The 27,764-nt window shown below is 38.8% G+C and overlaps 1 protein-coding gene across 2 annotated transcripts in view; it reads right to left on the bottom strand.

The window, feature by feature from the left end:
* The window catches only part of prkn (parkin RBR E3 ubiquitin protein ligase), a 423,212-nt gene that overhangs the window by 152,289 nt on the left and 243,159 nt on the right, over positions 1-27,764 (bottom strand). For both annotated transcript variants that reach the window (XM_007889436.2, XM_042332972.1), the window contains exon 7: positions 21,793-21,929. In XM_007889436.2, the coding sequence (XP_007887627.1) occupies positions 21,793-21,929 (137 nt within the window). The remainder of the gene's footprint in view (positions 1-21,792; positions 21,930-27,764) is intronic.

Genomic DNA, 27,764 nt, shown 5'->3' with positions numbered 1-27,764 from the left:
TTAGAGCACTCGCTTTGCAAGCGAGAGACCTGTGTTCAATTCCAGGCAGGGAGAAACCTTGGGCAAGTTTCCTTACTCCACACGCCTAATAATAATCCCTCCAATACCAAAAACAATAATAAATTGGTAATTTTCAATCTATGGCTGTTTGGGGGACATTGCTGTGCGCAATTGGCTGCCGCGTTCGCCCACAAATATACAGTCAATTCACTTTACGGTGTGTTCTGTGAAGTGCTTTGGGACGTCCTCCCGACGTGAAAAGCGCTATATCAAATGCAAAGATTATTATTATTATTATGCTGATCTTCCAAGCCTGAATTGATAACTTGAGGTCATCACATAAGTATCTTCATGCCGTCAAGATGTGTGCGCACGCTCAAGCCACCATTTGGCTAGCGGTGAACATGGGACAAAGATTCTAATAAAGATTCGAAACAAACATTCTTACGCACCTTGGTACCAACTTGATATTTATGCCAAGTTACCTGTGCTGGTTTGAGAGATCTGGAGCCAGGAGCTTTCATAATCCTTTCTTGTATTTACGATCTTGGTCTCATTCAGTTAAGAATTTTTGTTTCTCTCCCAATAATTTCCTTAATTGCCCTCAGGAAACCTATCAAATTTTTACAATATTCTTCATTAGGACCTCAAATATTTTTTCCATTTCTGTATGAAAAAGTACGTTAGATAAACTAAAAAGGAGGATCACCTCAGATTGAGAAGTGGAAAATGAACATGTGAAGGCTTAAAATGATTTGTGAGCGATCAGTAGAAAGGAAGAGAGAAGTGTATCTGGGTTTCATAGTTTGTGAGAAAGTATCTGACAAGGTGAAACATGAGAGATTGATAGAGGGCTTACAAAGGAAGGGAAAGACGCAAGACTTCCAAATAATCGCAACTAGGAACAACAAGCAGAAGTGTAAGTTAATAATGAGCTAACAAAATGAACAGAGATCAGAAGAGCAATGAAGCAAGGGTTTGGTATACCACACAATCATTTTACAAAGATATCATGCTAAATCCACTTGAGACAGTCTGGGGGGGTTACAAGCAGGGTTCAAAATCAATAGACAATTGATCAACAACCTATTGAATGTCAATGATACAGTAGTGACAGAAATGAGAAACTGCAAGAGATATTCAAGAGGTAAATAAATAATAAAAATAATAATAAATCCCCCAAGGGTTCAGTGAGTTCATTCAGTAAGTGGGTTTAACTCCCTTGCTGGTGCTTGACCTCATAGTCTGTGTTGATAATACAGTGCCATCCTGGGGGAGTGCTGCATTGACAGAGGCAAATTTCTTTGGATGAATCATTAATCTGAGGCCCTGAATATCTGTTCTACACCTAGAAGAGCTTTGGGATATTTCAAAGTGGTAAAAAGCTGTTAAAATGCATGTAACCAAGCATTATGGGTCTCTATTCATCTGGAGCATTGTTTTGAAAATACCATCAGGAGAAACCTTTTTTGAAACAGTGCCGTATGATCTTTAACACCTCTGCAGCCGGCAGATGAAGCTCAGTTTGTCAGGCTAGACTCTGAACTCCAGTTCTAATGTGAGGCTTCGATGAGATATCAGAGAGCACTCTCAGAACTGTTTCTTTAGTACAACCATCACATCACCACCTAAATTTATACAGTAGAAAGAAATAGTTGAATTCCTTCAGCAGAGGAGGAAGGTGAGAAAATTGGTGTGAGGAACAAAAATTGCTGTTACCAGATAATTAACAAAAGTTAATAGTAATCATGAAGAGGACCTCATCAAATTGGCCTGACTATGAATAACATGGTAACCGAGTCTCGAGAGAAAATTGCTCACCTAATAACACTAAACTGCTGAAACAATCAGGAACTAAATGGAGAACAGCAATTACAAAATAGGTTCTTGTCATGAAGAAGTTTTTTGTGCAACAGTAAAATGAAGCTCGATAATAAGCAGAATTCTCAAGTGTTATATGTGGTGAAGCATGAAGATATGGAAATTAAACCTGGAACCCTGAAATAAAGTGGTTTGATTTCTGATGTTATATATGCTGAAAACCAGTTGGACAAGGTGAATCATTAATGAGTATTCTTGTATACAAAGGAAAAAAATGAGCTGTGATTAGGGAAACATACATATTAGGATATATAACAAACCAGTATCTTTAGAATGGGAATTATAAATAATCCCTGCATTTGATATATCAATTTATCATACTGTTGAAGCATCTCAAAATGCTTAACAGGACTTAACTGTAAAGTGCAGTGACTGCATATTTGTATGCAAAATTTCATTGACAAACCCCACCATGGGATCAAAATTTCGAGTCGCAAGGAATTCCTGGGATTGTGATTGAAGTTGAATTCTGCAATATTTGAAACTGAGTTTGTTGTGTTCATTGCAATTTCCAGATCGCAAAATATGCTGCCCATTGTCATAAACCCCAAGTAAGCAAAGTCTGACAAAGGTTGTGAGAAAATGCCTGCAAGAAACAAATATTGTAAATTAGACTAATGTGGCTGAAAAGTTTTACATCAATAAATCCAAAAACAACCAAGGGAGTCAGATGATGTAATGGAATGAGAGGGTACAACTTCAGCATTCCTGTAATCACGTGTGCCAGGACCAAATATTATGGGTATGCACTGGTTACCAAGCACCAAGATGGAGACCGCACACAAGTACTCTGAGGTTAACTCCACATGACCTATAGTCCCAGACCTGAAGAAATGCTTTTTAGGGACAGGAGCAACTTCCTGTTGAAACAATGTATTAATAAGTGCAGACCCCAAAAGCTTCATCTCTGCCAATAGCGGATGCCTCCATAACTTGTCCTAATGTAATATTTGATGTGTATCAGAGACTCTTTAATTCAATACAAAAAGGCTTTATGGAGAGGAACACAACTATGCTCATAAGGGTCATGTTGGTGGAATGTTGATCTGAGAAAAGAGTCATGTATCTGACCTTTGGCTGCTCATTGATGTGAATTACTGCACTTGACCTTACACATGAACAGGGCACATATTCCAGCGAGGTGAAACTGGTTAGTTGTTTATTTATAGCCAGTCACTGGTTGATGTGTAATACGTGATAGAGATTTTGAAACTATGGTCCATTCTATTAAAAGCAATGTTTGCACCTGGACACAAAATAATGTTACCAAATATCTGAGAACCATTCCTATCCCACTACTCTACCCTTAAACCAACATGGCAGAAAACAACCTGATCTCGCTCTTAATTCAGACTCACTCTGAGCAGAGCTGAAGAAAAGAGTTTGATTGTAATAATAGTATGTTATTTTTAGGGTTCATTTCTCCCCCCACTTTTATAACCTATCCTTCATCCAACAGGTTTTACAGTTGAGGTTCGTATGATTTTGTTCAGTTCTGTGCCTGTTATTAATCACAACTCTTTGCAGCTAATTTTATTAATGGTTACTATTGGCAAGTCTTGTTCTTTAATTAAATAAATACTGTTTTTAATAAGATACAGTATCTGAAATCATAATGATTGCCACAGTTTGAATAAACGTGTATGCTGGCATGCTGTGATATAACCATTCCTTACATAATGCCTATGTTTCCAATAGGAAAGCAATGCTGCACCATACATGCTATGATATCCTATATTTGAAGGAATCCCGCAGAGTAGTGGTTTGCGCACTCGCAAGTTTCTCCACACACCCCTATTTACCTAGCAGTAAGAATCCAGTCGTGAGTCGATTGGCGGATTGGGTGTAATGGTTTCTGTTAGTGCAGTTAGTAAGTGGTCTGGTCTTCTCGGCTATTCCTTGACACTGCTTGCTAGCTAAGATTGTAATTGCTGTGAAGGCAGCAGCTTCTACAATATAAACAATTCATGCTCCCAGGTGTTCACACTGTGTGAAAGGTCATCTTCAGATACGAAGAGCAACTATTATACTATCCCAACTTTACAGGAAGCATAGCTATTGTTCTTTCTATGTGTTATAATAGAATTATAATAGACTTGTGAGTTCTTAGTTCACAGAATTGCTCTTTGAGTAACATTACTCCAATATAAAAGCAGATTCACAGGTATTCTCCATATGAATATCACACATCAGGTCTCAGATCACGTTTCTTAGGAATATATAAAAGATGCTAACAATTAATCTATTTTATTTAAAAACAGAAATGTGCTCAAGCTGCGATGGAATATTAAATGTGCATAGTGTACTACTCTACGTGGTAATCATTACTACATCAGGCTGTTTCTGAAAATTACTCCAGTGCACTAGCCTCAAACACTTTATTAATAACCCATAACTAAAGAAATACTTCCTTGTGTCTGTTCTAGAAAATGTCCTTCACAATCCTGAACTGGTGATCCCTTATATTATTATTATCCCTGAAAGTGTTATTCTGGGTTTCTCTATTCCATTTAGATTGCTTATCAGCAGTTAGGCCCTCAGAGATAACTCATTTGGAGCTGAAGAGCCCCTTGGTGTCAGCCTTGTGCTCCCCTGCATGCTGCTGTCATGCCTGGCCACCCCCAACCCTTATGTCACAGCATTCAGAGCTGTATGCAGTATTCCGGTCTGATAATACCAGAGCACTGTATCTAGGTGACTCATGCAGAACTTGCAATGGATTTGCGATTAACATATTGATGAAAATTGAGACCGACAGTTGTAAATAAAAATATTACTTGCATTCTCTATAACACCTATAACATCAAAACATCTCAAAGCTGTTCCTTGTAATGACAGTGCATTTGTAAGCAAATATGTAAGCAAATATGGCAACCAATCTGTCTACACAAGTCACACATTCAGCCATGATGTGAATAGTCATTTATCTGGAGAACTGTGGCAGGTCACCGAGAGAAACTTTGTTCTCTCAAGTATCATGGGATAGTCCAAGTGAACTCAGTCAAGTCTTCAGTTTTACGCTTCAAACAGAAGGCATATCTGATAATGCAATACTGCTCGAGAACCTCATGAGAGTGTTAGGCTAGAATATGAGTTCATGTACACACAAGTAAACTGAGCAACAGGGAGACTGCAGCTTTTAAATTAGTTTGTTTAATCAATAATAGACGTGACTTTAGTATTAGGTTGAGAAATCAAAATTTAATAATTTTGACAGCTTGAGCCAGGCTGGATTTTAATTGTGTGTAAACAGAAATATCTTCGGAAAGAAAGTTCATGCAATAAAAACCAAGATCCATGGAAGATAAATAGAAGAAAAGCCTATCCCTGCTCATTATTAGAACCAAACATACCTATGAAAAATACTTTTTGAAAAACAAGTTTTATTAACTCTGCCTGTTTCTCTTTTTCCCAAATCCTATATGAGGCTGTTAAATCATCCCGTAGAACATTAATGAGTTAATTTTTTTGCAATTTACGTTTTACATACCAAAATGACTGTAAAATAACAGTTTACCTAAAAGAAGCAGTTTCATGCACATTAGATAGTAGCACCAGTAACTACTGATAGATACAAGTAACACATTAGATTCTGGTAACACATTTGAACAACACCAGACTGCAACAAACCTCTTTGGAGAAACTTCATTAAAAATGAAGATTAGAAAAAGAACCAAACAATTAATAAAACATTGACATAATCAATGAATGTGTACATAAGGATGTCAATTAACGAAGTGAATCAGAGGTTCTGAGAAGGTAAAATGAGATGAAGGAATTAATTCAAAGGTCAGCAAAATTCATAGGTTAAAACATTCTCTAAGGCAATTCATTAAGTTCAGGTTAATGATAGCTTGGTTCAATGAGGTAGTATCTACTAGATTTGTTTTGAAAATTTAGTTTTTTAGGGGGTTAACTGTGGTATTTTAATGTAAAAAAATCTATATTAAATAAACTATCTATAACACTGATTATAATTCCTAAAGAACTAGAATAGTATGATTGATTCACTCAACTACCCTACAACCACAAATACAAGTGATTAGGGAATAGTGGGTATATGAAAGGGAATTACGAGGGGTGGAGAATTACATAGAAACAGGAGTAGGCCATTCAGCCCTCAAGCCTGTTCCGCCATTCTATAAAATCATGGCTGATCTGTACCCCAAGTCCATTTACCCGTCCTTTCCTGTATCCCTTAATACCCTGACCTAACAAATATCTATCCACCTCAGTCTTGAAAATGTGAATGGCTCAGCATCCACAGCCTTTTGGGGGAAGAGAGTTCCAGACTTCCATTAACCTTTAGGTAAAAAAAACTCCCTCCTAATTTCACTCCTAAATGGGCTAGCTCTAATTTTAAGATAATGCCAACCTATTTTGGATTCCCCTACCAGAAGAAAGTTTCTCTGTATCTAACCTATCGAATCCCTTTATTATTTGAAAAACCTCAATCAGATCACCCCTCAACCTTCTAAACTCAAGAGAATAGAGACCAAGTTTATGCAACCTGTCCTTGTAATTTAACCCTTAAAGTCCTGGTATTATTCTGGTGGATCTGCGCTGCAACCCCTGCAGAGCCAATATATCCTTCCTGAGGTATGGTGCCCAAAACTGAATGCAGATGGGGAGTGGAAACCGAAGCAAAGTATTCATTCAACAAGCCTGCCATTTCCTTATTGTCCATTACAGTCTCACCTACATCTGCCTTTAATCGGCCCATATTCCCCTTTACCACCCTCTTTCTCTTAATATATTAACAACTTTTACTCTTGTCCTTGATATTCTTTGCAAGTTTTTTTCTCATATTCCATTTTTGCACCTCTTACTAGTTTCTTTATCTCTGTTTTGCTTTTTATAAGTCTCTAGTCTGCGAGATTTCCATTTTTGCTTGCATTAGTGTAAGCCTTTTCTTTTAGTTTGATGCTGCCTCTCACCTCATTTGTCGACCATAGTTGTTGACCTGCACAAGTAGAGCTTTTGTGCTTAGGGGTGTACTGGTTTTGTAGATTAGTTATGTGGATTATAAACACCAGCACAGACAAACAAGGCTGAATAGCCTGTTTCTGTGCTGTATGTAAGTGCTAAATTACTTTATTTATAATAATATATCAAACCCAATGTTTACACTTAATCCAAAATCAATTAACGATGGCATGATGGAATCCCCACCAACTCCAAAAGTCAATTGAACAGGAGTGGTGTTCCCAAGTCTGAGCTGAGTACTTCTAGATTTGTTAAGTCAGAAGTTATTCAAAATTCATCCCAAAATATCGTCAGATAGCCTTGTTAGTGAGTGCTGTGCATGATGTGGTATTGAGCCATACAGACCTGGAGAGTCCTAGATTCAATCCCCACTGTGTGCTGTGATTACTGATTTCAGATGGAGAAGGTGAAGAAAGGGACACTTAGGGATGCTATGATTGATTTCAACATTGCTGGCCCATTGGGGGAAGTGGAGTGAAAGCAGAGAAGAAAACCAAAGAAAGAGTAAGAAAATTCAAAGGGAAAATGAAAAATTTACAAGATACTATTTACGAATTAAACATGTGACACAGCGCCCAAGCTCCACACAAGAGCTGATTTAGCTATGTACGCCCTTGAGTCCTAAATGCCCCTGATGCAATGGAAGATAAATTAAGGGTGGATGGCAAAAGCACTAATGACCCATACCAAATTTTCAGGGCAAATATCCTCCCAAGCGATATAGTATTAATACCTTTACCTAACCTCAAAGCCAATACTTTCGTACTTACCCCAGAAGCAACATCCTTCTTGACTCAACAATTATTATTTACTTCTGCACCTGAGGGGAGCATTTGGCCTGTCATGTTTTAATTTGAAATGTGAAGGAGAGATTCCTCCCAGGAAGATCTTAAAAAAACAACCCACAAGGTCATGAGTTTTAAACACACCAATCTAACACATATGAAAAATTAATAACTATCTATTTGTTCTGGGTTAAAAAATCATGATCTTTCCTTTTGCCTTGAGAGGGAAGGACGTCTCTTATACAAATAGTTTAAAAAGAGGATAAGAAATGCATGATGTTTTGCAATATGAGGGTAGTAAGGAGATTAGGATCCAAAAAGATGATAATAAGCAAGGCTCACATGATTAGGCATATTTCCTGACACTGAACTGGCTGGTTGAGAGATGCTGCTTTTGGCTCCTGTCCATATCTTCATTACTACTATAGCAGCCTCACCACAGGGAGGTTAAACTAAACATCAACTCTAATCCCCTTGGCTGTTAAACCATCTTCTGTAAAGCTAATCGTTCTATCAAGCCCTTTGATAGCTTGGCTTTCCAAAGGAATAACTTCAATCGAATGGCCAGATTGACCATATTAATAGCCAATGAAATAACTTTCTTGTCCAGTTTGGAGCTCCACTGAACCATTTTCAGTCAATGGCGCCTCAAGAATTACCAAAGAGCTGACAAACATTAATTGAAACAATTAACTGTGTGGATCGTGTGGGGAAAACTGGATATTAGTGCTGCATAATCCTTTCTAGTTAAGAAGTTCTTACAGGATTAATTCAGGAAAGGCTGGAGTTATAATTACCTGAAGAAGTCCCAAAAGGTTACTCGTCTACATGGTAATTAGAGTGTTCTAATATGTAGCATTACTGAGGGAATGAGGATTTACACTAAGTACCATAGAGTTTTCACAGCAATATCAGTCAGCATAGTAGCTTAATTTATGAGTGTTAGAAAAATTCTCTTAAAGATGCATGGCTGTTTCCAGCAAGCTTCTCTTAAACCAAAAGGTGAATTTGACACAGCTATGAATCATAAACATTACAGCATATGGGGAGGTCATCCAGCCCATCGCATCTATCTGGCAGATTGTTATAAGATTTTTTTTTGGTGGGTGGTGGGGGTAGGAAGGGAAGACATTGGAGTGTTCCACCCACAATATGTTTGCTTTCCATTTATCTGGTATTGAGTGCGCAGTCTATAATAATAATCCTTGCATTTGACATAATGGCTTATCACGTATTTGAGACGTCTCAAAGTGCTTCACAGGATATACTGTATATTTTTTGGGTGAAATATCTCTCCCCAGAGAGATATACATGCTTTACCTAATCCTGGAGAGTTTTGCGCAGGTTATCAAAAGCCAAGGCTTGGGCATCCCAAAGTATGTATTGAGGTTAAGATGGAGTTTAACCAGTTAAATCGAATACCTCACTATTGCCAACACTGGCAACCTGTCATGTGTCCAGGTAGGACCACACTATCAGTTAGGATTTGGCTTGCAAAGTGAACAGTGCTGATTGGGAAGAATCCCAGCTTCCACTAACTGGTGTGCTTCTCCATGTCTGGCGAATGAGTCAGACTGGCAACTTCATAATTTAACAATAAAATATTGTATTGTTAATATTAATTGTTAAATTCAGATAATTGTTCCATGTCTGTAACATTTGTGAACTTACTAAAGAGATAAGGCCATTTATAAAAGGATATGAATAAAATACAGATTTCTGCAGGTACCCAGATGCATTTCACTCACATCCAACAGATGGTTGTTGGGACACTCACCTCATTTATGACCTTTGTGAAGTCAAATGAAGCATTTGACGCCTTGCAGGCATCAGTTCTAGTGAATCAGAGTGAGAAATATCTGGGAGCATTAAGGAGTCTACATTCAGAAATTCTATTACTAATCACAGCATAACATATCCAATTCAAATTATTACATCTACAGTCTGATCCAGTTACAAATGTTCTTTGGTTTCTGTATTTTTTTTGATAAAAACAAATTATTTCTTGAACATTAGAAAAAATTACAGAGATAACAAACTGGGGAGAGTGCTTTTAAAAAAAAGTCAAATTACATTTTTGATGAAAAGGTAGCTAGCTTAAAGTCAGTATTTAAGTATTTAAGTGGCTCAGTTGATATCATTCTTGCTCCAGAAAGTTGTGGGTTTAAGCCCCACTGCGCCTGAGGATGCTGCATTGTTGAACGTACAGTCCTTTGGATGAGACATTAAACTGAGGTCCCATCTGCTTGTGGAGGTAGATATTAAGGATCTACTGGCACATTTCGAAAGAGAAGTGAGTTTTTCCTGGTATACTGACCAACGATCCCCCCAGATAATATTGGTCATTCTTTTCACGGCTTTTTGTGGGACATTGTGTGTGTAAATTGACTGCTACAATACAGTGGTTCTACAATTTACAGTAAATCCTGTGACGCATTTTTGATGTTTCAACCATAAATGAACAAACAACAGCAAATTATATTTGTACAGCGCCTTTCACGTCGGGAGGATGTCCAACGGCGCTGAAAATGTTTTTGATTCCTGAATTATGCTTTATGCATCAAATTTTACAGAATTGCAAGTTGACATTTTATAAAGATTGACATTCTAAGGGTTCTGATTTTCTATTGTTAGTCCACAAACCGTAAATGACACAAACTTCTCTTCACATTGATAATCTGGTGACAATGCAGATGGCAAATATCATATTTCCAATTTTCTTCCCCAAAATGTTATCATTGGGTAACGATCCAGAGACTTCAAAAGAGGAATAGGATTAATAAACTAGCTAGGTTCTTTATGTGTTGTCAACTTAAGTGGGGCCTTAAATCACTGTCACAAGATCACATGAAAAGTTTGGACAAAGAATGATTTTTTGTATATTTCATCTCATCCTTCCAATTTCCAAACTAACCATATTCCCATTACAATATTAAGCTAATTTCTTGAATATGTCCAATGACTTGGCCTCAACCAGCTTTCCTGGTAACCCATCAGTATAAAGAGATACATCTCTGGATTTGCTCTTCACAACCTACAACCTCTGAACACTTGTTCTATTGCTGTCTTGAGGTTTCTGAAAGTGTTGATCTGAGTCTACATTTTCTATTCCATTTAGCATTTGATATATCTCTATAAGGTCCCCTTTTGAATGATCTTGAGGTTGTATACTCAACTGAAGGCCATTGCAAACACGAGTGGGAGATTCAGGTGGTAGCAAAATCGAAGAAATCATTTGTTCTATGTCTCAGATGATAGATACTGCCGGGTTGACCTTTCTGACATTTACCCAGCTTATCTTTCAACTGTTGCTCTATTTTTACACCCATGCACACAACTGATCATTTGTGTCACAATATTGTTTAATGTAATTCCTTCTGCTACATTTGGGACATGCTGTGAACCATTTTTCATGTAGAAAGTCAGGCTTACCCTATTTTATGTGCTGGGGTTAGGAGGGCTTAGGTCGATTTGTTCTACTGTCATGGGCTCCATAACATCTGAATGAAGTGTTTGATTAGCACTTAGGACATTCAGCAAACCTCTAGCAATGCAGTGTTTCTGAAAAGTTTGCTGTCCAGAGATACTTAAGAGTAAATCGCCATTTATAAATTGGCCTTTATCATTGGTTTGTCAATTCCTACAGTGACATCAGTATCATCAATATTTCCTAAGTAATTAAAATCATTCCAGAACAGTTCAACATCAGAGGCGATTTCCATTGGATTAACATAGCAGTAACTGCTGCAAAGCTGAAGCACTCTGAAATGTCCTCCCAATTTGAAAGGCAATATATAAATCTAAATTGCATTTATAACCTGCCCAAACTACCAACAAGAATTTGGTATATAAACCAACAGTTTCCATCTTAAAACACTCCTCAAATAACAATCAAACTTCACGTTTCCTATGTAGAGCTCACAGTTTCTAGCTGCTGGTGGGCAGTATCTTGTACTAATAAATATACTAATAAAATGACAATGTCTGTCTGCACTTCAAGAAGGATCTCATAACCGAATACGTAGAGACATAATTTTTACCTCATCAGAAAGGTAGTGCACCTGGGAGTGACATGAGCATATTTAGTTTCAGGTATCTCCTATCGTTCATGAGTCATTTTCAGTTTTGAGATTTTCACTACAGACACACCTGTGGCCACCAAGTCATCCTGCATCACAGAGCACGCATGTAGCCAAGCGGTGGGAACAAAATAAAAAACACAGACAACGCTAAGCCACGGCAACAATAACAAAATTACATTTTTAAAGCACTGAGTCAGTCCTCCCAATGAGTCCACCCAAAAAGGAGTCCTCTCACAGGAGTCCTCCCAGATGAGTATGGATAAAGATGAAATGTCGGTCTGTGTGTCTGTTTGTGCATCAATCGACATTCCATATTGGATCCTTTGGTTGCAAGCAAAGCTGCAATGGGTACAGCTTGTATAGTATAAAACACCACACAAAATTGGCTAACCCGACTCAAGACAGACCACAAGGTTAGTTAAGTAAGGCAATAAAACTGTGGTGAGGATATATTAATGGAAAGATGAAGTTTTACTTTGCACATTACATTACTCATTGTATGCGTGACCTAAGAATGTTGACACGTAAATCTAGTGCAGATAGTGGAGATTTTTTTATTGAATAGCAATGACATCCTCCAGTTTGATGTGCACAACAACATCAACACATTGTATTTATATGGCGCCTTTTACATTGAGAGGACATCTCAAGGCGCTGGAGAGTCAAGGGTTTGCACCCAAGCTAGGGACATTAAACAAGCTCATTAAAAGATTTGTTAAAAATACTTAAATGAAAAAAAGACCATGTGATTTAACAAGTGCCTTCCTTCCACAACAGACTGTATGGAATGGACTCCCCCACCAGTTCAATGTTTACATAAATATTTCCTGATCAAAAAAGTGATCAAGAAAAACTGCAGAATATTCATCCATCCTGAAATCCTCCACTTTTTAATGCTGCCTCCTGCCCTCCACAATCAAAATTCCAGTCTCAGCAATACAGTCCATTGAATTTCCAATCCTGTTCCCAACCAGTTTTGTTTCCTACCCCTGCCTGCTGGCATTGATGTGAGGTGAAGGATTGTTCTACAGCACCATGGAGCTGCCCTGACCGCCTCTGGTATCTTTTCTCTGTACAAATGGTCTTTCATTATGTGGGAGTCTAGATAGTTAACATGCCAACTTTTCACCAGAGGTCACTGGTTGGAAATCAGAAGTAAGAACTCGAGTAGATGTTCTCCTCCCTTGCCCAAGTGCACTGAGGCCAAAGAAGTTGAGTCTGGAGGTGACAATGACATGGGTGAGGACTTTGAGCTGCATTGGGATGAAGTTGTGGTGGAGGCTGGCGATTTTATGGAAAAAAAAATGACCTTGAAATACTTGCTGTCTATACTATCTACACTTCCTGCAATAAAGACAATCACTTGATAAATCCTACAATTTACAACAAACTTTTGGCCGCATGAGAAAAATTCATTTCAGCCATGGAAGCCCAAATAAGATTGCATGAGTCATTCGTATTAGTAAAGGCACAATTTCACACGTCATTTCTGAGAGGTAGATGCAATCTAAGTTGATTCAGCTCGATTGGATAATGCACTTTTAGTATGAACCATAAATGATGATTATTGTTGTAAAATACTTTGGTGTTTGCCACTAAGTACAGTGGCTATGATAATGTGCTTATGATGGGAATTTCTTATTGTAAGCACACATTGTTAAAGTTACCACACTCAGAAGCAAACAGAATATCCTGGCCAGTGCTTCATTTTACTTGGAAAGCCAGCCTGAAAACTGCTAAAAAAGCCATAAATGAAGTATCTATCTTGTATTGAGAAAGGAAATCAAATTGTCCTGCTAAGTGTTCTCCAGTGCATAGAAAGACAGCTATTAAAGTCGGTGAATGACTGTAATTAGATTGAAGAGAATACTTTGCAGGATCATTAAGATTTATTTCCCTATTGAAAATGGTTGCTATGCTGTTTTGGAAAGACATATTCCTTCCTGCTGGATGGGCTGAATATTGAACACAGTTCTCAAGATCTTTTCTTTGCCAAAAAAGGAGCCTTGACTGAAACACATCTCAGCAATTCACATGTGCCACCTGGGAATAGATGGCCATATCTCTCTAGAGGACAATCATTTACAAGGCTGCATTCACAGGGCTTGGCCTCTCACTAGCACAACTCTGAAGAAGAAACCAGCTTTGGTCCCCTGAAAAGATTTGAAAATTGGAATTGGCTTTGCTGATTTACAAGTCGCTGCCCATTTTAATTTCTGTATTTTGAGTAAACACTACATGCCAGTGATTTAGAACAATATCAATACCTCAAATTATTTCAACAAAAATACACAGCATTTGTATTGCTATTGAAAAAACTGACAACTACAAAGGCTGGATTAATAAATAATACCAAATTTACAATGTAAGACTATAATTCCCAGAACATCAATAGATTGAAGAGGATTCTTTACGCACTTTGTTAATCAGTTGGTTTCAGACTCAGATTTTCAGTTCAATTGTTAGATGATTAGAACAACTTCTTTTAAGAAGAGACGGCTGTTCAGTGTTTAAGTTTTTATTATATGAGATTATAATAGTTGTCCAAGAATTAAAATGTGCTTATAGCATAAGAACCTGCATGTGTACCAAGACAGAAAGGAAAGAACAATTTGCTAAAGGCGGGTTTCAGAGATCTCAATCCTTGCCACCAGGGTAATCTGTTGCCTGGTCGAAGAGATTGCAAGTTTTAAATAAATGTCAGCTTGGCTCAGTAGGTAGCTCCCAGCTCAGAGTCAGAAGGTTCAAGCATCAAACTGGGACTTGAGCTCAGTCTAATTTGACACTACAGAGCAGTGTTGAGGGAGTTCTGCATTGTCTTTCAGATGAAGTGTTAAGCAGAGGTCCCATGCCAGTTTTCAGGTGTATGTTAAAGATTCCACGACACTCTCTTAGAGCTTCTCTTCTTTTTTTCTTAGGTGGCAGCTAGCTCAATTCTCTCGAGTTTAGATACGTAGCTTCCTACTAGGATCAGATTCGAAATCACAACACAAAACTTAAATCCAGATAAATTTCTTCCTTCAGTTTTTGTTCCATGTGACAATTCTCATTGCTAACCATATCACGTACTGCAATTTTTACTCCAGTATGACAATACTAATAGTTTGACTGAACTGCATCTCACTTGCCAACTCCAGCAATTGCTAGTTATGATTGTATTCAGGTGCTTGGTCTAGGAAAGTAAGTGTCCCCTCTTTTAGATCACAACTGAAGACCTTCCTCTTCGACCGTGTTTATCGTCACCTCCTCCTTCCCCTCGGCTTGAGGCTACTGTTAATAAATAATAATAATAATCCTTATAATCCTTGCATTTGATATAGCGCCTTATCAAGTCTTCTAGGCGTCTCAAAGCGCTTCACAGAATATACTGTAAAGTGAATTGATTGTGCATTTTGTGGGCTAAAATATACTCTCTGAGATGCTGCCCCACATGAAGCTTGCTATATAGTTACAAGTTGTTCTTGTTAATGATTGACATGGCAATTTGAGGATTATCTGGTCTAACTGTTTTCTGTCTTTATTTTGCTTTTCTAGTCCAACAGAAAAAAAGCAGTAGCTCAGTCACAACTAACTATGCAATAATATTTTCCACAAAATTCAGGAATTAATGCTTAATATGAAGATGAACCCCAGGATGTGTTAGTCTTATTCCTCTTAAATTTTGTTGGCTTAAATGATAACTTGTATTTGTCAAGAGGTAATAAATGGTCCCTGAGCTGATTAAATACCGAGGCTGCAGGCTGAGCAGTTTAATCAAAATGTAGGAGCCATTTTATTGCCAAAGATGCTACTGGCAAAAAAGGAAGTTATTGCTGTTCTGCTGTATTTTAGGAATTATAGGTTTGATTTTACAGTATTATACAATCTGAGCACAGCAAAACCAAAGCACTGAGACTCAAAGCAAAAGCACAGTTTCGCAACCTAGATAAAATGACTGAACTCCTCTTTTTGTTTTCAATCCCACTTTTTCTCCATGGGATTTTTCCCTGCAGAATGGAAGAGTGACACTGTGTCAGTCAGAGATTTCTCCATGACTATCATTAATGCCACACTGTGATCATCCACGAGGCACAATTTGAATGCTACTGGGTTGCCACAGCATGTAGGAGTACTTACCATACATTGTGGTATGTGCACGGTGAGAATACCAGCAGAAATAGAAATCATATTTTCAAAGCTATCAAATTAGAATGACAAAGTAACACCACGAAGCAGCTTCAGTGGATTCCCTTGGGCTTCAAGATATCTATAAGTGCCCACATTAAAATTCATTGTTATCGCTTGAAAACATACTACAAGTGTAATAAATAGAATATGTCATGGCCAGCAGTGAACTGTGCTAATTTGATTACACACAAATTGTCCAAGTCGCTTTATTTGTGGAGATGGTTATCATGCCATGTGGATGGCCATTTCATATTTTCTATTTTTAAACCACTTCAGCTATCACAGGCATACAAATTAGCAAGGAGACTGCCCTCTCCCATTAGACTAACAAATATGTACAGCAAAATCTGTGCGCTTTTTAGAACCACAGAAGCTTCAAACTCAAACAGAAGATGCCATATATCACAGTCTGTTGATTACAGCGTACAATGTTTCTTCCGTGCAAGAAAATACATTGCCTTGGGTCAAATATAAAGTTATACACATGCACTAACAGTAAATCACAACTGGCTGAGAGCTAGGTTCATTTCAGAATATTTCAGGAATCTTGTACTGTCATCGTGTATTATAACTTGCAGGAGTTTGCCAAAACAGGGTCGTTTTTCAGTCATAGAAATGTCAAACCAATAATGTACCTTGTCTAGACCTCTTGGCGCAGTCTTACTTGGTATTTCCTACCTCCTCTTTCTAGTGGATACATAGTGTACATGCAGAATATTTTAAGGTAAGAGTCGGAATAGGTATTAATTAAGGAAAGCATTAAGTGTAGTTTCTTTTCAATAATGTATCACATCTTTAGGTTTATTTTCCTAATGAACAAAACTTTCCAGTGGCTGTATTTTATTGTAAAACTGTAGACAAAACCAGAAATTTGTAGTAGAAATAAAATATCATGAATCAACATGTATGTTGGACTTCGGATTCCATTTGGAAGAGTTTTGTTAATATAAAAAACAATGAAATTGGAGATATTGGAGTGATTATCACTGAGGATTAAGAAGCTTCCAAAGTACAAATAAAGTAATTCAGATGGTTCAGTCCAGTTTATCTCAATAAGTGTTATTTTATAGCCACAGCATGTATTACCTTAACACTATATTACTTCATTACTTACTTTACCATCACAATGAGTCTCCAAAATCCCATTAACAACTACCATAATGTGCTAATTCCTGGCAACTATACATTTCCCCATATGAAATGTTGTTGTATAAGTACTTAATCTATTAAAATAAGTTATTTTTATTTCACAAAGTAATGCAGACTTTAAAACTTACTGCCAGGTCATCTCCTGAGTGGATTCAAAAAGGCATTGGGGTAGAATAAATCACGCTCCAATCCTAAAATAGTACAGTAGAAAATTTAGCCTAAATTTAATAACTATGGGTATTCTTTTAGCGACAGAATAAATAGCCACTGCATTCAATTAACTCCAGCAGTCACATTGATGGAAATTGAGCTACATCACAGTATTGGAGGACGACATGTCTGAATGGGAAGTTGCTTCAAACCCATGTATATCCAAGTCATAATTTAAGTCTGTTGCTGTTTGAATGTAGAATCACACTTTTCATACATATTCTTTCAGTGCTATTGTCTACCACAAAGTGGGGGAAATAAGCACCTTATAATTGACCAAGAGGATCTTCCATGCTGCTACATTATTACAGACATATCAGCTTTCCATCAGAAGACTTTAGGATGGGAGATTGGCTGATGTTTATCCAGGAAAAAATCTTCTCAATTCTCTTATGAAAATATTTTCCAGAAATAAAGTAAGATGTGGGAGTCTAATGTCTAACACAACCTCAGGAATCTTGCGAAAGTAAGATACCTTGCTAGTTGGAGGGAATTTCTCCAATTTTCAATTTCATCTTTGAAGTGCAGATGCTTAGGGACATCTTTTCAGCAACTTTTAGCACCTTGGGATGTCCTCCCGACGTGAGAGGTGCTTTATAAATGTAATTTTGTTGTTGTTTTGTTGTGAGTCATAAGGTAATAAATGTTTCCCAACCATATAATTTCTTGCTTTTAGACAAGCAGGAGGCTGATGCCAGTTGAACGGAGGTGCCGGGTGGCGGATTGGGGAGTGAGGAGGTCAGAGAGTTCAGGAGGTGCCTGGGTGTGAATGGATTTGAACACGAGTGTGAGGATCTTGAAGTCGATCTGTTTGGTGATGGGGAGCCAGTGGAGCCTGGCCAGAACTGGTGAGATGTGGGTACGGAGTTTAGTCCGGGTCAGTATGCGGGCAGCAGAGTTTTGAATGAGCTGGATCTCGTGAATGGTGGAGCCAGGGAGAGCGGTGAGAAGTGCATTGGAGTAATCCAAGCGGGAGGTGACAAACGCATACACGACCGGGCCGGGGCCAGGAGGAGAAATCATTTGCTGAGATGAAATAGAGGCGGTTGGTTAAGTAGGACTCGAACCATGCATAACATTTCTTGTTTTGTAACTGAAGTATCACTATCCTGGGATACCAGATTTGTGAAGTTCCGCTTCTTCCCTGCACTTGGCTCAATAAAGGGATCTTGTACAATTTACAGAGATTGCTAAGTTTAGTTCCTGTGAAAAATAATACACCTTTACCATTTAGCCATATCTCTCCATTTTTGATTTACTTTAGTATTGGAATGGGGAATGTTCATGTATTTTCTCTTCACATTTATTCATGAAAGAAATGTGGTCACTGCTAAAAAATTTTTTTTACAAATAATAGAAGCTACAATAATGTCTATGATACTTTTGAACATGCTTTCAGCATGAATACAACTGCTTAACCTTCTGTCTTTATTGTATATAGTCACGTATGCGGTTCCATTGGTTTCACTCCAATTAAAAATCAACGATGGAAGAAAAGAACCTTTATCATTAAAATTGGAACTCTGTGCATCTACTACCAATTTGTATCCCTCACCAATAATTACTTCTTAAAGGTCAGATGATCATCACAAGAAAGGTATACAACAACTAGCACTTATGGCGCCCTCCACGCAGGATAGGGTCTCAGAGCGCTTAACAGTGGTGGAGCCTGACTCCGAGCCGGGGGGGAGGGTGGGAGGTGACTGTAAGCATGGTCGAAAAGGAAGGTTTTCAGGTGGCATTTGGAAAAGGGGAGATGGGGGGCAAAGCGGAGGGATTGAGGGAGAATGTTCCAGTTTTGAGGCATTGTGGCTGAAAGTGTGACATCCATTGCTGGAGTGGAGGGTGCGAAAGACAAGCAGGAGGCCGGTGCCAGTTGAGCAGAAGCCCTGAGTGGTGGACTGGGGAGTGAGGAGGTCGGAGAGGTAGGGAGATGCCAGGGAGTGAATGGATTTGAATACGAGAGTGAGGATCTTGAAGTCGATCTGTTCAGTGATGGGGAGCCAGTGAAGACTGGACAGAACTAATGAGATGGGGGTACAGAGTTTGGTCCAGGTCAGTATGCGGGCAGCAGAGTTCTGAATGAACTGGAGTTTTTGAATAGTGGAGCTCGGGAGACCGACGAGGAGTGCATTTGAGTAATCCAGGCGGGAGGTGACAAACGCATGCACAAAGATTTTGGCTGCATTTGGGGAAAGGTACAGTCGAAGGCGAGCAATGTGGCGGAGGTGGAGGAAGTCGGTCCTGCTCAAGGACCGCCTTCCTCCACACGTGGGGGAGGAAGGACATCTGGGGGTCGAACTGGACGCATAGATTAGACACTAGTTCATGAGTCTGAGGGAGAGCCCAGGGAGGTTGAGGAGTTCAGATATACAGGAGTGAAGACGTTGACAGGAGCCAAAGAGTATGGGTTCCGTCTTGTCTACATTCAGCTGCTGGACATTTGCACTCATCCAGGGCCTGATGTCTGCCTGACAAGCTGATAGAACATTGGTGGACCTGGAGTCGATGTTGGAGGAGGCAAAGTAGATTTGTGTATCATCCGCATACATGTGGAAGTTTACCCCGTGTCTGCGAATGACATTGCCCAGAGGGAGCACATAGATGAGAAAAAGAAGGTCCAAGGATGGAGCCCTGGAGGACCCCACACGTGACCGGAAAGGGGCAAGAGATGAAGTGGAGGCGGTTGGTTAAGTAGGACTCGAATCATGCGAGTGCGGTCCCACTAAGGTGGATGAGGGAGGAGAGGCGGTAGAGGATAGCATAGTTGGCTGTGCCGAACGCGGCAGAGAGATCCAAGAGGGCGAGGAGGCAGAGGGAGCCCTGGACACAGATAGAGGTATGGATGAAGAAAGTACCTTGTGCCATTTGATTTCATCCTTACAGAATATCGATTCTCCTGTCTTCCTGTCACAGCACCAAGCCATTTCTTAAATAAGCCCGGCATTCTGGCCTTTTTTTACTATTACTCGTACCAGCTGTTCCAGTTTTTGAGCCTCTTCATGTAAAGAAATACTACCTGGTTTCTATACTCAAGTTATGTTTCACAACCCTGCACTTATGTCTTCTCCTTTTCTGCCTTGGTATATCTGAAAAGTTTGTTCTGGGTTTACTTCGTGAATCCTATTTAGCATCCTATACAGCTCTATTAAACCCCCTTTGAGAAGACTCTTTCAAGACTAAAAATCGCTGAAGAGCTAGCTCTTAACATATGTGTGCTTCACATAACCATTACTCTGTCAAAGTATTAACTGCTCATACTTCTTGCTTACTCTATTTATTAACATGTTCATTCCCACAGAAAAACAACATGTGTACATCTTAATGAACCACCATTGCTTTCTTAATCAAACAAAGTGCAAATGATAGACTTACTTGCCCTCATTATATTGCTATATTAGCCTTGAGAATCGAGCAATGCATGCAGAATAACAAGCATCCCATTCTACAGCATAGAAATATTAGGAGTCAATAGTTAGTAATTTTATAATAGAAATGCTACACAAGTGAGAACCATATGATGGGGGTGCTTTTGAGGGAAAGGAAATCATTTGAATTGCTGTGATGGGTAAATGAAAAACAGGAAATCAGTTTTTATTTTGGCACTGACTATCCAACCACCCTGTACTGTAGTAGAAGCTGAAATAACATGCATAATCCTAGATCAAAATTATTCTGAGCAGCAGAATGAGGGGAATTGATATTCCATACATCTTCATAATACAGGTTATCATTACACTACAGTATGTACTGTACTATATTAATAATAACCAGGAAAAGTAGAAAGTAAAGTGATAAAAAACAATTATTTAGTGGTTTAATATATTGCAGGTGGGCTAGGTTCCATTCAAGCTAGAGGTACAGTGAGCTAATTTACTGCAGTCTGGTGCTTGAGTTATCAGATCTATTCCACTTGATAAATTAAACATCAGACAATAATCCCCTTATGAACTTTAAAATAACCCAGTACTGTAATAGGTTGCATATGTGTCCCCGTGTCCAGTGCCTCTCTAATGAGTTTTGACATGTGGCTGGGTGTCCCAATTAACAGGGAACACATCTGTCTCCATTATCAAGTGCCCAAAGGAGCAAATTGCACATCCAGTTCTATAAATTATGAAAGTTATTGGCTCTTATTGGTCCACTAAAACAAAGTACAGTTAAGCTCTTTGACGGCTACACTAATCACCGCCTGTTCATTAAATTTCACCTCCCCTTGATCAGCTGGTATTAAACAGCGGAATATGAAATTGTCAATGATAGTCTGGCTTCCTCCTTAAAGGGAACAAATATTTATTGAACATTAGCCACAACTTAGTGGCACTTGGGGTCTTGAACAACCCTTTGGACAAAATCATTTTCATATTTTATTACAATAGTGACAATGCTGTTTTCCATCTACCCTGGACAGCTTCTCTCGAACACTGATCTGTAACAGTTAAAGCAGTTACGTGACATTTTCCAGGCTTAAGAAAGGTGATGTCTTCAGGTCACAAGCGAAATAACAAGCTCATATTTGTTTTGATACTTACCCACGCAGGGCAGAGTATATCCAAGCTGTGGATCGTGAATAAACTGGCGATCATTCAGTCGTGTCATACAGTATAAACGAAAACAATCTAGACATATGACGTGGCAGTCTGCACAAGGAAACACCAACACTGGATCACTAAAAAGAAACAAATACATATTGTGATGTTCTTTTTACAATAACATTCAGTTCTCCAACCTTCACCATAAAACATCACCAATACAGTAATCTTTAACTTGGTATTTCCATGCAGGTGCACGGCCAGATTTGGGAAAAAAGTGGGGGCCTTAGACACTCACTGACAGAATATGGGACATATCCTGGTGTTTAGCCTAGGGATGTTATCACTGGAAACATCCACGTTCTCTGCAGTTCTATTTACTGTGTCAAATGTGTCTTTTGTCCTGCATGCTGTTGAGATCATCTCCCCCACTCCTCTCTGTGTGTTTGGGAGGTAGCAGTTGTCAGCCGTCCAGCGGGACCCTCCACTAGCTCCCTGCATCGCCATCTGTCCTGGCAGTGCTGTAACCAAATGGCAGTCTGCTCACTCAGTTCAAGGTCCTCCTGAGATAATTTTTTTCGACGGACCATGCTGAATATGCAAGCATCCTCCACCTTCCTGAAAATGCAGTTGTTGTTGGCAAGGACTATGGAAATTTAGAGCACAGAAGAACATCATTTGGCCCATCGTATTGGTGCTCGTTCTTTGAAAAAATGATCATTGCGGTTCCATTTCCCAACCCCCCCCGACCCCCACCTTGGCCAATACACCTTCAGATTCAATCTATGTGAGGTATAAATACATACACAAAAACTGAATACAAAAATTGAATCCCTGTCACATAAGAGATGGGAATAATTCATTTAAAGATAAATGTATCATTGATTTCAAAGAGTTACAATTGGCTGCTTTTGTAATGATGATCAACTAAACAGATCCACAATATTCACCACAAAAATACTAGCAAGGCTTTTTTTTAGAAAAAGTGCGTGTCCAATTTCTCTTCTATTATGCCTCTGTGCCCATAGTCTCCAACCTCTTCATATAGGGGTGAAGGCACCGTAATACCCTCTGACACCCTGCCCAAGTGGCCACTGTTAATGGACAGGGAGGTGTCAGCCCTGACTCAACTTGTAGCACTCTCCCTCTGAATCAGAAGGTCGTGGGTTAGGGCCCTGTGTCAAGACTTGAACCCACATAATCTAGATGACACTCCAATACTGTGCTGGGAGGTGGGGGGGATTGCATTGTCTGAGGAGGCGTCTTTCGGGTGAGATGACCGTCTGCTTGTCCAGGTTGACCTTAACAGTTCCATTGCACTACTCGAAAAGGGAACAAGAGTTTCTCCCCGCCTCCTGGCCAACAATCCTCCAAATAAAATTGGCCATTCACTTTATGGCTGGTTGTCAGACAAGGTTGAATGCAAATGGACTTTGTTCATCAACAAATACACAGTCACTCCACTTCACAGTAAATAAAATCCTGTGAAGTGCTTTGATATTTTATACCAAATACAAGGATTCTGACTGCTAATGTGCAAGTCTTGGCAGTGAGTGTCAGAAGGTCAATTCACTCCAGAGGGCTTCATAACCAAGCCTGACCTCTCTCCATTTTGCTGCCACACAAGTGGACAACCAGTAGAGGGCATTGAAGAGGGGCAAGAAGTAGGAACACAGCTGGCTTTTACCCCCCCTCACACAAGGAAGATCAATGTAGCTTCCCCCTGAAGCGTCACCAGCAGACTCGGCCTGGACCAGTAAGCTCCCAGGCTGTAAGGTGCACCTCTATCTGCGCTGCCCCTTAAAAGTAATATGGGGTCTTAGGAGCAGTATAATGGAGAAGGTCTGACTTCAGACTTGTGGTGTGGAGAAAATCAAATAGAGAATCATCCCTGCTGCCCTTGCACATTTTTGATGTTCTGCTGGGAATAGCATTGTTGAAAACTGGGAATAAGTCTGCCTGTCCTTGAGAGCTCAGTGTATAGCCCAGATAGAATAGGAGAAAAAAAAGAAGAAAAACAACTGGGACAAAGAACCTTTTGTATTGTCAGGGAAATAAAGTTATTCTCATTTCAAAAGGTCATTGATCTCTAGTGAAAAGATACATTATGGTGCAAGGCAACAGAGACAAGGTATTTTGAGCATCCTTTCACTGACTTTGCCAAATATGATTATTTTAAAAAGAAATGAATGTGATTAAATATTAATATCCCATCCCTGGTTTCTATGATGTGGATCAAATAATGTTCACTTGCACATGTACTGCATTTACATTTTAAATAACCATTTAAAAAAAAATAATCTGAATAATTTTTTGCAGTTCAAATTACTTTGATCTAGAATGGCATATTATGTTGTAAAACAAGATGATTTAAAAAAAAGTATCTACAAATGCAATTAAACATTTATACTCTCCACAATACAATGGTTCACATGATAGTCAGTTCATCAATGAGATTTTGACATTCAACACAGCTATCTCCACAAACTTATCTTATCGCAACAGTGGCAAAAAGTGAATTACACTGGTGAAGAAGAAACAGTGAAATATATAGATCCAGCCCAGTCTAAAATTGTTGATGAATCTTATTTAAAGAGAATGAGCATTGCAGAACACATTTAACAGTTTGGAAAGAATATTAAATATGCTGAGGGCCGCTGGTTATTTTAAATATCTGTGAACGTCTCTTGGTATTGGCGTCCTAATGTCCTGCACAATGAATGCTCTCAATCTTCCCCTTGTGTGGGGTGAAATTGATGTTTGGGAAGGCATGGTTCAGACGTGGGGAAGAGAAAGTGTTCAGATGCCTGTGGAAATGTCTCTCATTTTTATTAACATTTGTTTAAGATCAATATTACAGTAATAATGCAAAGACGGTCATTTGAATAATTTTATTACTGCTATTTAGTCACAGAGCATTTGCTGAAACTTACAAAATTGCTTGGCCCAGGGATATAAGGATTTCCCTGGACTTGTCAACAGCCAACGATTAAATGTGGAAGCCAGCTGTCCTTATTACAATGCCTTTGGTTGCACTGCTATGCTAACTTAAACATGCACACAAGCACACATGTCTATGCTTGATGATTTATTTTTGCTCTCCATGATAGCATGATAGTAGATCATTAGGGCTATTCAGACAAGAGAGAACAAGCTTAGAGATAGTATTAACACAATAAACTTACTTGACTGATAATGGAGGGCAAGTAGGAGACAGCAGGTTGCACTAAAAGTGTTTATACTGCACACGTGAATGAGATCATATTTAGTTTGGAGCAGGATGATTTATGCTGGCTTTGGCTTCCAATTGCTGAGGGCGAAGGGAATCTCACTCTTGGAGTAATGCAGCTGCCTTTGCAGATTCTTGTCTTCAGTCCACCTCTTAAGACAAGGTAAACTGTGCACCCCGCTGCTACCACCAAGTTTCCCTCAAGTATTTATCCAATTCCCTTAAAAAAAACATAGCTACAAATTTTGATTCAACATGGTGGATAATATTAAATTACAATCCCAATGCCCTGTACATTTTTTGTTATAGAAAGTGATCAGATTTGCACAAACCAGTGGATTATTTTAAGCATGAATCTCCTGATGCCCTTTTGCAGACTTCAAATCTGCTAAAGAAAAAATCATTTACCAATGGATAGTTATCTCCTACATGGCAGAGCTGATTCTCAGCAGTTCCCTCTAAGGGGGAAACAATCAGTCAGACAGCCTTGGCTGCTCCTGCATACCTCTTGAGGATGACTCAAAAGAAGTAAAGTCAGAGGTCTGGAAACAGGTTCCACCTCATCTCTAACCATCGGAATGGTGCTCAGTAAACAAGGGGAGGAACAGGAGAGGAATAAGTTTTTTTAAAAAGTCCAATAAAATAAATAAAAGACAGCGTTAAGTTGCTTTTTTAAAATTAGAGCTATTTTGTTTGGTTTGTAATTTTGTTTGGTTTGACATAAATTTTAGATTTTATTGGGGTCTTGGTTTTGCACAATTTTTTTTACTTCAGTTGCAACTTGTAAAGAGATTGCATATTTTCTCCTTTAAGATGGAAACACTGTAGTGGATGGAATATCACACTGTTGTGTTCAATACCACCTGGAAGTGCATGCCAAATGTCACACTGTGTAAGACAGGCAGACAATTGGGACAAGAGAGCCTTGTACTGACATGTCTCCGAGATATACTTAGTGATTTATGTTCTGGGTAAAATACTGCACGTGGTAAGAAGCAGTCATGCCACTGGTACAATACACTTATTGTGGACCAAGTAATCCTCTGTGAAATAGAGGGCACTTTTAAGCAGCTGGCAAAGATTAACCCTTTCATGAGCACAATTCTATTGATGTTTGAACAAAACCTACTCAGTATTGTATGAATCCTTAGAACTATTTGGATGAGGATGGCCCTTCTGCCCATTTTATCTCATCCTTTCAGGATACCAATCCTGCCATCCTCCCAATGCAGCATCAAGCTGTTTCTTAAAAGATTATCCATGCTGGTTTCTATTGCTATCTTCATTTATTCTTTATTCAAGCAACAACAAATTTGAGTTTCATGAATGAAGTGGATGTAATCCAATAATAATTACCAAGAGCAACACCAATGGATAGTCCGCAAAGCCTCAGAATTCGTGCCAGTCTGACATGAATAGATGTGGTCAAGTGCACATCACTGGAGTATGGAGTGGAATTTGCACTTAATAGAATTCTTTGCGAGTCACACAAAGTGGACTTCTTCTGTTAATCAAAATAAATCTCTCTGATCTACTAAATCAAAACAATCTACTTCCAGAGTTCCCTCGGGTCAACAGGATTTTTATTGATGGGATTCCATTAAGAAATATTGCAAATTAAAAGGTTTATGATCGATATTATTTTAAATATCAAATGATAAATAGTTCAACTTGTATTTACAATAAGATGATCTACCTTCAGTCCAGAGTGAATCCTGCTGTAAAGTTTCATGCTGAGTTTTATAACAGTAATTAATCAATTCTATTTAGTAGTATCACATTATACTCAATTTTTCAGCCCATTCCCCACTGGTATGCTCTTGACCAGATCTATTCATATCAAAGCCTCTGAATTATGATCCAGTAATAAGTATATGATTGAAAAGATTGATTGCGATCATTGACTTTGTAACTCTGAGATTCTAATTGGTGCTGCTCCTAATTTTTGCCAGTTGTTTTTCAAAGCAATGGGGTTATCACCTGTTATCCGAAGCAGTTGCAGACACATTTATACATTAAGTATCAGCAATACATTATACAGACTCATGTGCAATCTTGCAGGTTTTGTGGTCAGCTGGGATTGCGGAATCATTGAAGGAGAGGGTTCCTAGAGCCCTGAAATGTACTTACGTGCTAGATTGAGCTGCACAAAAGCATCCACCGGACTTCCAACACTAGTTATACACCATAAAAATAGAAATAGATTGTAGCAGTGACGTTCTGCCAATAGTTGTCAACAGTAAACAACTGGATCATATTTACAAAGTATGCCAAAGACATCCCAAATATCATTACTGCAACTGTCTGAAGTTGGTGAAGTTTTTAGCCAGCTACTTGTCCTTACGATTCTCATACATCCCAGTCCTTATTGTCATGCTATCCTCAATTGTAGTTTTAATATTTACAGTTAGTTAGGATAATAATACAAACCCAAATTTCAATGTCTTGAAACTGGCATTTACACATCTCTAATATTATCTTGATAGAAAACTCTTGCCAAGGGGGAAGATGAAAGATCTATGTGCAAGGGAAGTTGACTTGTCGCTCACTACGTCAGAACAGTGTGAGGCAGCAATAAACAACGCCAACAGGATCCTGGGCTATATTGCTAAATCAGTTTTGCTCATCAGACATCATATTCAAACTATATACTATTCTGGGTACCGCATACAGTTCTGGTCACCGCAACATAGGCCGTGGAGGCAGTGAAGAAAACATATATAAATATAAAAAGGAGTTGAAG

The sequence above is a fragment of the Callorhinchus milii genome, unplaced genomic scaffold (genome assembly GCF_018977255.1).
Source record: "Callorhinchus milii isolate IMCB2004 unplaced genomic scaffold, IMCB_Cmil_1.0 Scaffold3, whole genome shotgun sequence".
Taxonomy (NCBI): domain Eukaryota; kingdom Metazoa; phylum Chordata; class Chondrichthyes; order Chimaeriformes; family Callorhinchidae; genus Callorhinchus; species Callorhinchus milii.
Note: the sequence above shows the minus strand (reverse complement) of the source record. Positions and strands in the feature narration are given on the sequence as shown.